General features: G+C 37.8%; 1 protein-coding gene and 1 long non-coding RNA gene across 4 annotated transcripts in view; one reads left to right on the forward strand and one right to left on the reverse strand.

The window, feature by feature from the left end:
- LOC134803822 (uncharacterized) overlaps positions 1–11,391 on the forward strand; it is a 117,446-nt gene that overhangs the window by 39,113 nt on the left and 66,942 nt on the right. The gene's annotated exons all lie outside the window — the stretch shown is intronic.
- Positions 2,186–11,391, reverse strand: part of LOC134803737 (choline/ethanolamine kinase) — a 35,652-nt gene continuing 26,446 nt past the window's right edge. For all 3 annotated transcript variants that reach the window (XM_063776556.1, XM_063776555.1, XM_063776557.1), the window contains 5 exons: positions 10,524–10,703; positions 9,773–9,902; positions 8,636–8,955; positions 4,962–5,153; positions 2,186–4,092 (listed from right to left, as the gene is read on the reverse strand). In XM_063776556.1, coding sequence (XP_063632626.1) covers positions 3,988–4,092; positions 4,962–5,153; positions 8,636–8,955; positions 9,773–9,902; positions 10,524–10,703 — 927 coding nt within the window. In that variant the 3' untranslated portion in view covers positions 2,186–3,987. The remainder of the gene's footprint in view (positions 4,093–4,961; positions 5,154–8,635; positions 8,956–9,772; positions 9,903–10,523; positions 10,704–11,391) is intronic.

Below are 11,391 nucleotides of genomic sequence, written 5' to 3' on the forward strand. Positions count from 1 at the left end.
ACGATGGAAAATAAACTATGCACTACATCTGTACAGCCTGATAAAAAAATTGAAAGACTACAACGTTGTTTTTGACGCACAGATAATATGTGACGTTATCTAAGAAAAGGCACCTTATTGTCGATGGCGCTTACGTCATTATTAACGATGCTCCGATATAAATACAATGCCGCGCGACGCTGTGCGGCGTAGGCGCCATCGACAATAAGGTCCCTTTTCATAGAGAATGCCCCAAATCAATGTTGAAACACTGTCAAATTTCAATGTGCCTAACATGACTTTTCATATTTACATATTTCAGTAAAACATTGACAAATCTTACATATTTAATTTACATAATAAATGGTGATGTCAAATGGTACATAAAAACCTATAAAACGAGTACCCAGTAAGCAACATTCGTATGTTTTGTGCACACTTAAATCTAATTTGCTATTTTATAATTATAATTATCAGATATTCGAAATAATACTTTATTTATTATTTGAAATGGAGCACAAGTGATGAAATGATATGTGACGCTATCTATGAAAAGGGACCTTATTGTCGATGGCGCTTACGCCATTATGAACGATGCTCCGATATAAATTCAATGTCGCGCGACGCTGTGCGGCGTAAGCGCCATCGACAATAAGGTCCCTGTTCATAGATAATGCCCCATATATTTAAACGATCTCCAACAGATTAGGTATACATATTAAATTTACTAAAAAGTGTGTTCATATTTCATATAAATCTAACCTAAAAATTCTACCCAAATTCTCAATTTCATTTTCTCTCGACTTTTCACATATACAAAACTCCGTTTCACTATTTACCAAACATTGTATTTTGCCAAAGGCCTATGTACATACGCTAGTACTAAAAACCTTGGATATAATATAACAATAAAAATACCAATAAAGTGTTATTAAAAATACCAATAAGTCTTGCTAACTATGTAAACAAACCGCCATATTGAAACTGTCACTGAATGATGATTTCAGTATGGCGGTTTGCTTACATAGAGCAAGTTCCATAGAATGACACTGTAGAAAAGACTTCTGAAACTAGGTATTTCAAATGGTTAAGTGGAGTGTGGAGTGAGTCAAATGTGACGTTTCTTCAAACAAAAACGTCACTTTTGACACTGACACATCTAATCCATATCGTTTCTAAATCTACTGACTACTGACGTATCTTAAAGTTCGAATCGGGCAGTTAGGTTTTAAATATTGTATGGAATTTGTTTTTCACTCCGAAGTCTTACGATATGCAATAAATCTAAAAAATCATACAGGGCATAGACTGACATGTCTATACAAATTCGCGTTAGACCAATATTCAGCGACATCTATTGGACGGAAGTTGAATGATTTTCTCTTGAGGTCTAAGCACCGAACAAAAAAATTGAGGACAATTTTACACAGATCGACTTTACCCTTAACTAAGGTGGCATTCTATCTGTTCAATATCTTTGTCCAATGTGTATTGCATCTCACAATTTGCTTTAATGAGAGAGTGAGACGCGATGACACAGGTGGAATACCACCCTAAGCAAACCGAGTTTATAGCAATTATTTCATGCAACCGATGATGCCAAAAATGCGGGGGTGCCCGGGACGAGGTGAGCGAAGTCCCGTGCCGTGATTGGTCCGTTCAAACGACGAACGAGTTCACGGACGTCACACAAAGACACTTTCGACTCGAACATGGAGTAAAATTACCGTATGCGTGGCAGAGGGGGTAGCGCGACTATGCTAAGTCTGGAGGATGTTTTGTCTGTGGTACTAGGCGACGATGCCGGCGATATACATATTTATATATATCGGCAACAAATATTCGTGAAGGCCACAGAAATAAATGCCCTTACCGGGATTCGAACCCAGCACGTCCTGCTTCGTAGGCAAGCTCCCTTCCAACTAGGCTAGCCGTAATAGTTGGAAGCAACGAGATTAGAGTGGTATTGAGTTACTGTCACGGTAATTATGTAGCCACATTACATTTACTGCCATCTTTCGACAGAAGATTAAAATTTTTAGAACGCCATTTGACTTTGATCCTTATTCTTTCACTGATATGTGTTAATTTGTTAAATATCAAAAAGTAACTCGACACCATGCCAAAGGTATGGTGCAATCTTTTCGAGCGATGGCGCCATACCTTTGGCCTGCTGTTTTAATCTTCTGTCCAAAGATGGCTGTAAATTTTGTGGCTACCAAGGCTCGGAACCGGTTTTTTCTTCATACAAAAATACCGGTATTATTACGTTCTTTTTCGTTCTTTGGTTTATTATTTCATTTTTGATGGGTCAATTTAATAATACGAAGTCGTTACCTAAATACATGACATGATTCAGTTTTACGGAAAGAGCATACAATATTGAGATGTTATGGGATTTAAAAAATAACCGGTTCAGAGCCCTGGTGGCTACATTTTTTGGTGGCTACAAATTTACTTTGACAATCCACCTCAATTGCAAATTCTCTTTGGTTGGAACTAAAACCTCTGGACAAAATCACTACTTTCTCTCAATAGATGGCGCTGCTGAACCAGATTTTGAAACCAGAGATAGAAAATGGATGGAACTGGTAGATGTGAAAGACGTAATTTGTTTTAAATCTTTATTAAGATAAAATTACGCCCCTTCTATTCGTATTATGTGCTTTGGTTGACATATCGCAGTCGATTTCAAATAAATACATCAAGGTGTTTCCAGCGACTTTTTTTATAAGGTCAATGTGGATAATTCCGTTATAGGGGCTGGGGCTACTCCGTCCACGATTTATTTCTTTGATTTTCAATCGTAGGAAAAAAACCATTTGCTTTTGATTGCCGAAACTAAAAGCAATTGCTGCTTTGTTGACGAAATTATCAACAGAGGTCGGACAAATCATCGCAAAACCACCAAAAATCATTTATATGTCAAAATAGGACAAGATTTATTAAACTCATATTATGTACACAGTATCTTTATAAAATTTCCACATTATACTCAAAAACTGCAGTTCAAAATTGTTAAAACAATTGTATCGTGTTCCATACCATATTTGTTTTTGCGATAAATTGTCCGAACTCTGATTATCAATGTTGTTCGTTGTTCGAGAAAAATGCTAGTGGACGGAATAGGCCCTATGACGGAATTAGCCACATTGACCTTAGTTTTAGTTACAACCGTGCGAAGACGGGGACAGTTTGGTATATTTTTCTAAGGGCCACTTGCACCATTCACTAACCCGGGGTTAACTGGTTAAACCTGGAGTTGCCATGGTTTCCAGTACAATTCGACACTGGGTTAATGGTTTAACCGCTTAACCCCGGGTTAGCGGGATGGTGCAAGTGGCGCTAAGTTGCCTTACTGGTATTGGTACATTCTATCAAAGATACATTGATTGAGTTAAGATGCGTAAAATCTAAGACAATTTCGTGCTTCGAATTTGACAGGTAAACGAGATGGCGCTGTACGCTGGACACCATACATTATGCGGTACCTCTGATTGACAATAGGGAGTATACTGCAATGTTCTGCCGCCAGAGTGCAGCACTAGCTCCTCTAGTAAACCATAGAGTACATACTGTGCCTTAAACTGTTTTTTGGCAAGTTTTCACACACATTAAAATATGACATTGATGCATCAAGGCGGTTTGTTAACAAGGGCCTATCGCGAAACGCGAAAATCGACATTTAGTTATCTGCCTCTATATCGCTCGAATATGCAAGAGCGATAGAGAGGTTAGACAACGAAATTTCGTTTTTCTTGTTTCGCGGTAGACCCCCAGATTGTGACGGATAGTGGCAGTGGCGCCTCCTACGCAGAATCTCGCGTAATATTCCCTATTCTGTGACCGCTTAACATATGGCGCAGTACAGCGCCATCTGTTATATATGTCAAACTTAGGGGCACATGTTTTTCTTAGACTTTACCTCTCTATTATAATCAATTCTCTTTGTACAATATTTAAATATCAAACGTCCAAGGATTCCACCGAAAGCGTATCGCACTGCACTCATATGTCTACCTCGCAGATCTTTCTCTTCTGTGGTCCGAACTTATCTTTCTTAACTTCCTGTTTCATCCGGATGTACGATTCGAGACGGGTCATGGCGAATTCCTGAAAAAAAAAAACATTTATCACATTACAGTAAAATTCCAGTTAATCTAAACATGGGTTCTCCTAAGGCTCTCCTATATAAGAATAGGTCCAAAATTCGCCCGTGAAATTTGAACCTATAATATAGGAAATATAGTTGATTTTGTTTTGTAAGAGCGCTGGTGACCTAGCGGTAAGAGCATGCGACTTTCAATCCAGGCGGTCCCGGATTCGAACCCCGGCTCGTACTAATGAGTTTTTCGGAACTTATGTACGAAATATCATTCGATATTTACCAGTCACTTTTCGGAGAAGGAAAACATCGTGAGGAAACCGGACTTATCCAATAAGGCCTAATTTACCCTCTGGGTTGGAAGGTCAGATGGCAGTCGCTTTCGTAAAAGCTAGTGTCCACGAAAATTCCTGGGATTAGTTGCCAAGCGGACCCCAGGCATCCATGAGCCGTGGCAAAATGCCGGGACAACGTGAGGAAGATGATGATACTTTATTACCCAATAACCGAAGGGGATCTGGCTCTTACTGGCATTGACGATAGACCACAGACACCACATCAGGATGCGTCGTGATCGTGAACGCGTCCAATTGGTTGAGCAGATGATTCACATCATCGATAGATGGCGTTGCATCCTTCGCGTAGTAAGTAGTTAAGGCGAAAAATTCCTTTATAAATATGGACTTACCCAATAACCGAAGGGGATCTGGCTCTTACTGGCATTGACGATAGACCACAGACACCACATCAGGATGCGTCGTGATCGTGAACGCGTCCAATTGGTTGAGCAGATGATTCACATCATCGATAGATGGCGTTGCATCCTTCGCGTAGTAAGTAGTTAAGGTGAAAAATTCCTTTATAAATATGGACTTACCCAATAACCGAAGGGGATCTGGCTTTTACTGGCATTGACAATAGACCACAGACACCACATCAGATGCGTCGCGATCGTGAACGCGTCAACCTCGTTGAGTAGATGATTCACATCGTCGATAGATGGCGTTGCGTCCTTCGCGTCGTTCGCGTAGTAGTTGTAGTGCTTTAGATATTCACGGATGAATATTTCCTATGGAAATTTTGAGAGGTTTTAGTGTTTTTGGCAAAGTTTAAATATTTTATGGGATCTATGGGTAAATTCGTGATCAAGAAGAAATGTTGAACTGTTAAAAGAATGTTAGCTTTAGAGGATAATCTTAAAGTTAGTAATTTTTTATGATATCAAATTAAAAATTTAAAAAAAAAGACTCAACTTATGCACTAACAATAAAAGAATCAGCTATTTTTATTTGAGATTTTTTGAGTTTTGTTTTGGCAAAATTAAAGTCAGTCCGACACTTTTTTTTTCAATAAATACATATATGAAATATCTTTAAAATAGCGCACATTGAACAATAGGGTATTATACTGTATTTCAAATAAATTATTTTTCACCTTGCATGAAATAAAGCATCAGATAATTATTAGAAAAACACAGATAGGAGTTATTTTTAAACACAAGTTCTATTTAATAAATCGGATAGAAATATAAAAAGTACGATGTAATGTTTCATATAAATTCCATATTAGCAAATCGTTTTGACAGTTCTAAAAAAGTAACTGATTTGACTAGTAGGAAAATACCCTATTGTCAATGTTAAGCTAGTAAAATATTCACTAAAACAAAATATTAAATGAAATTAAGTGATTGGCTTTTTATTTTATTTTATATTGGGTTCCAAATTAGTCATATCAACAATGCCCACATCATGGGCATAGGATAAAGCGGTTCTCACGAAAAAAGTGTACTACCTATTTACTTTTTTCAAAAACTTGAACTTTTAGGTTATCAACCACAATTTACTTTACAATATATGTAATAGCGTACAACATAATGTTCGTTTGACTCGAGAGTCCCAAGGACTATTGAATATAAACGAAGAAAAAAATTTCTTCAGTCTTCCATAAAAATATTAGTCATTTAGAGGTGGAGAAGTGAGTCTTCTCCTTCTCCGAGACCACGGGGACAACGCCGTCCTCGAAACGTCGGAGGTAAATCTTTAAACTTAAATACGCGATTAAGTCCCTTTGTGTAGTTTGATAAAGTAAATGGTAGTTACACGTTTTTTCTGAAAACTCACAAAAATGTATTTTTTGTGCTCCGTACTAAAAAGGAGTACTTATTTTTATAGAAATTTGGTACTAAACAGTTAAAGTATTTCATACATCTTGTCTAAGTATGAACCGTTAAGCCGAAAAAAATATAAGTGGTCCAGTGTTACAAAAAAGATTTCGCGTTACATATTTCACTGTTCAAGTATGTATGTAGTCATCAAAAGTAACGGATCAGAGGATGCGTCAAAAGTAGTCTGTCGATTTGTAGCAGGCCCCGACGGCTAATCCTTTGTCTATTTTTAAGTAGACCCGCTCGTGCTACCACCTGCATAATAAAATCGCGTCATCATACAAAGGCGCGTTATCGGAGAGCGCACCAACACTGTTTTTTTGAGCGTTGGACTAGCCCGCGCTCAGGTGCCAATCAGAATAATTAAGACCCTTTTTGCAGGTAAGTAGCACGTGCGGTTTTACATAAGAATAGACAAAGGATTAGCCGTCGGGGCCAGCTACGAATCGACAGACTATATCTACAATTATCGAATGACTTCTCAAACAGAGATATGTCTTTATATGTAGAACAATTAGAACGAATACGAGCTGTAGAAATATATCTTTAATTTGTAATTCAACTATGAAACGAAATATTTAAGACATAAAATGTAAACCGCGAAAAACCTAAACAAAACCGGTTAATTGTATGATATAGTTACCGGTTTCATATTAACCGGTTAATGACAGACGATTTAACGTACTCTTTTCTTGGCAACATATCACAGATTTAGGTATACATCCCATTATTCGATTATTTCGTAGTCTTTTTGTTTTATAAAATGCAACCACCGTGGCTTTAACTCACGATTTTTTTTAATTTACCAAGAAAAGGGTTAAAAAATTAATTCAATTAATCCGAAGGTTTAGAACGAAATCTTTTTAATGTAACACCACCGATGCTCGCGTTTATTTATGTGAATGATCACACAAAACTCGTCAGAAACAGACGGATTTTGAATCAGATCAAGCTAACTACGCATGGCATTTGAGATGGCAAAGTGTGAGAATGTCATCCATTTATGTCAAGTTTCTATAAAAATATGACGTTTATAATAACACTTCCTCACTTTTTCTATTCAAGTCGGTGCAAACTTAGCTTAGACCGACTATCAATAAACGCGAACATCGAACAAATAAATTTAGAAAACCGACACTCGTTCAAAAATTATACTTTTTTTTCGCTCGGAGGCGGCGCCATTTTGAAATACCGTAGGTGGTCCTCAGCCGAGTTGTCTATGGGACACCATAGAGCTCCGGGTCTAAAAATGAAGCATAAACACACAAGCTGCGTAGTGGCAGAATCCCCCCCAAAATACCAGTTTTTGATTGTGGCAACACTAGTCCAAATTCAAATTTTAAAAATAATCGCATGTAGGCCTCGACTGCCTCGAGGGCTTTCACATAAAAAAAATATATAGCAAGATTTATAAATACATCAGCCTGTCGGTAAGCATTGCAATGTAATAATTTTATGGTTTAGAACTTTAGAAAGTTAGATTTTTAATAGAATGTAAATAATTTATTGGGTGTTGCCGCAACCAGAATAATGTTTCACTTAAATATTTTCCTTTGTTCTAAAAAATGAGTTTTTGTATGGAATTGGAATGGTTTTCAAATGTTTATGTGAAAGCTTCTAACCTTAATTGATTATGACTTGCAAGACATTGCAAGTGCGTCAAAAAACACATAAGTAGGGTCTATCAATTTTTTACCGTTTTTGTAGGCATGGTGAAGTGTTTTAGGTTGCTATCGCTACAAAAACTGAAATAAGTGTTTTCGATCAGGCGGCTTAGCACGGTCGCGTTTTTATCCCTTGTCACCATGCCTGTCACGTTCTAACAAGTACGTAAGTGCGAAAGGGACGCGCATAGTGATAGACGATAAAAATGGAACCGTGCTGCGCCCACAGGTTTCCTAAAAAGAAAAAAAATATTGACCCATTATTTTGTGATTCTCAGTGTACAAAAGGTGTTGAAAATTTATATCTTTTTTATTAGCCGAATGTGAATACGGGTAAATTTTGTATATACATAAATCTATATCCAAAATACATACATCAATTTTGCAAGTCTGTTTTAGTTTATACTTATTTGTATTACAATGTTACAACATTTGAAAATCATTCAGTATTGAATGTATTATGAACAGTACGAACCTTTTCAACAATTCTGGAACTTCAAAATTAAAATGAAAGCTTACACAAACCGGTAAAAACCGAAGGTTTATAGAGAAAACCGGTTAAATTAATTATTTTTAAACAAATATCAATTAATATCATGTTTTTTAAAGTTTCATGATACAGATAAGAGATTAAAACGTTTACTTAGATATAACCGGATTTCTCATACAAATAACCGGTTAAAACAGCTCATTCAAACAAATAAAAACTCAAAAAACACCAACCTTTTGCTCCAAATTCGGATGATTCTCCTGATTCTCATAATAATAAGGGTGCTCTGGGTTCGTGTAGTCATAGCCCCACTCTTGGAAATGGTTGGCTATGTCGAACCCCCTGTGGTTATATGCACAGTACTCGAAGTCTATCAGTACGAGCTTCGGTTCCCCTGAGTCTGAGATGTGGCTGGACTCTGAGTCGACTGTGTTCGCGTCTTCGTACTGCGATAGGGGGTCGAAAGACTTCCTGGGACTGTCTTCTTGGTATGAGTGTAGTCTGTATGTTGGTTCTTCGTCTGTGTGAACGTCTTCTAGTAATAGAATGTTACCTGTAATTTAATATTGTTTTTTTATACAGTTTATCATAGCCAGCTTAGGACCAAAGAGAATTTAGTATAGAGGCGTATTGTGAAAGTAAATTTTGTAGTGACAGTTTTACTGCCATCTTTTGACACAGGATTAAAACTTTTAGAATTATCTACTCGAGTATACAGGCCAAAAGTATGTATGTCACCATCTTTTCGAGCATAATTTTTTCTTGAGTTTCGGAGGCACTTTTTTTTCTTAAGGGCAACAATGGGCCAGCGCCGGCCAGTCCAAGGGACGCAGCCATGCGGTATAATGAGATAGCAATATCACTTGCTCCCTCATAAATGTGTCCCCCAGACTGGCCCACGCTGGCACATTGTGTACAGGGACCTTTAGACTTTATTTATCTTACACGGAGGTACATATCATAGCCGCGGACTGATTGCTTGGTCCCAAAGTAAAATTTACTTAGTATTACCAATTAGCTTCGTGTATGACTGTGGTGCCGCCCTAGTGGGTGTGGGACATATTGTTTATTTGACAGTTGGCAGCAGCCAAATAGTATGAAGATGTCTAAATGTATGCCCCTCCCTCACCCCTTGGCCATCGGCCATATGAACTGCCCCCCATATGATCGGCCTTATGAAATAGTTGTGGTATAGTATAGGATTATTGAGTTAGTAGTAAACGGACCATTAGATAGTCCTGTCACGGTCGCCATGAGGTGACGAGAGGGTTAGAGCCGTATTTAAATTAAACACATGCGCTCTATCTAATGGTCCGTTTACTACTAACTCAATAATCCTATACTATACCACATAGTAAGATTGAACTTACCCTCCTGCAAATCGTTATGGCAGAAGACGACGGGGGAATCCACTGTTGACAGGAATTTTTTTAGCCATTCCACCTCCTTCTCAAAATCTACAGCTCTTAGCCGCTTAATAATGTTGTTTTCCTCTTCGTTCTGTAAATATAAGAACATTGTCAAAAAAAACTGTTTATTATAATAAAAATTACAAATTTCACAGATAGACTTAGCCTAATCTACATTCTCATAGATTTTTAGCTACGGGCCACTTGCACCATTCCACTGAACCGGGGTTATCCGGTAAAACTGTTAACCCAGTATCAAATTGTACTGGTAACCATGGTAACACCAGGTTTAACCAGTTTACCCCAGGTTAATGGATGGTGCAAGGCCCTAAGAAGTATGAAGTTTTATTTCTAATTACATCATTATTATTACTTTTTATTTAATAATATTTGGGAGACCGAGCTTTGCTTGTAATAACATACAATTCAAAAATGCGCGTTTTCCCAGAGATAAGACATAGCTAAATCGATTTTTCGGCCCCGAAAACCTCCATATGGCTAATTTCATCGAAATCGTTAGATCCGTTTCCGAGATCCCCGAAATATATATATAAGAATTGCTCGTTTATTTATTTAATATAATATAAGTATGTATACAAACACGGTGGCTAAAAAATAACTGCATTCCCGTATTTCCCGTTGCTAGGGAGGTTTTGGGATGAAGTATACTGAGCAACTTTTACTATGGGACCAACCCCGAATAATTATTTACCTTGCCGGTCCCCGTGAGCCTCTCTTCTTTAGCAGTCTTGATCCACTTTCCCATAGTCTTCCACAGCCAGTTGGGTTCCTTCGACAACGGAATGTCCATGGAATGTATGGCGGCCATTTTCTCGGCTATCTTCATGGATAGCGCCGGCTCGGCGAGCTCTTTTGTGAGGAGGGATCTGGCCTGAAAAATAAATAAATATATACAGGGTCATTTTTTGACCGTTAGCCATATTGTGCGAGGTGATTAGGTAGGTCATACTAAACAACTTTTGATATGGGACAAATCCCGAAATTCCAAAATAAATTTGGCCTTCCCATAGAAAACTGAAAATCCACTCGATCAAAATTGAGGGCGGTCCGCCCCGACCGTGAACATCATTAGTGCCACCTATAAAAATTCGTAAAATGTAAGCGATGGAGTAAATCCTGAGCTATTTAACATAAATTACAATTACTCTTTTTAAATATATTTTACAATTTTGATTGTATTTTGGGGTGACATGACCCACAATTTCCGCACCGGGTGCCACCCATGCTAGCTACGCCACTGGTTCTGTACCACTACCACCAGTTTTGACATTGACATATTCACTGACGTCTAAGTAACTTACTTTCTATGCATCTCGCTCGTACTCGCATATTAGTGCAAGCGAGATGTATAGAAAGTAATTTACGTGAACGGGAGCTAACATGTCAATGTCAAAACTGGTGGTAGCCGTACTGGTCTAAGCGAATTTATTTTGTTACCTTTATTTCCGACTAGGGAATGCAAATCGGTTAATTTTTGTATGGAAATAACCGCGGTTTCGGTTAATAACCGATTATTTCCATACAAAAAATAACCGAAAATAACCGATTTGCATTCCCTA

The sequence above is a fragment of the Cydia splendana genome, chromosome 27 (assembly GCF_910591565.1).
Source record: "Cydia splendana chromosome 27, ilCydSple1.2, whole genome shotgun sequence".
In the NCBI taxonomy this organism is placed as follows: Eukaryota; Metazoa; Arthropoda; class Insecta; order Lepidoptera; family Tortricidae; genus Cydia; species Cydia splendana.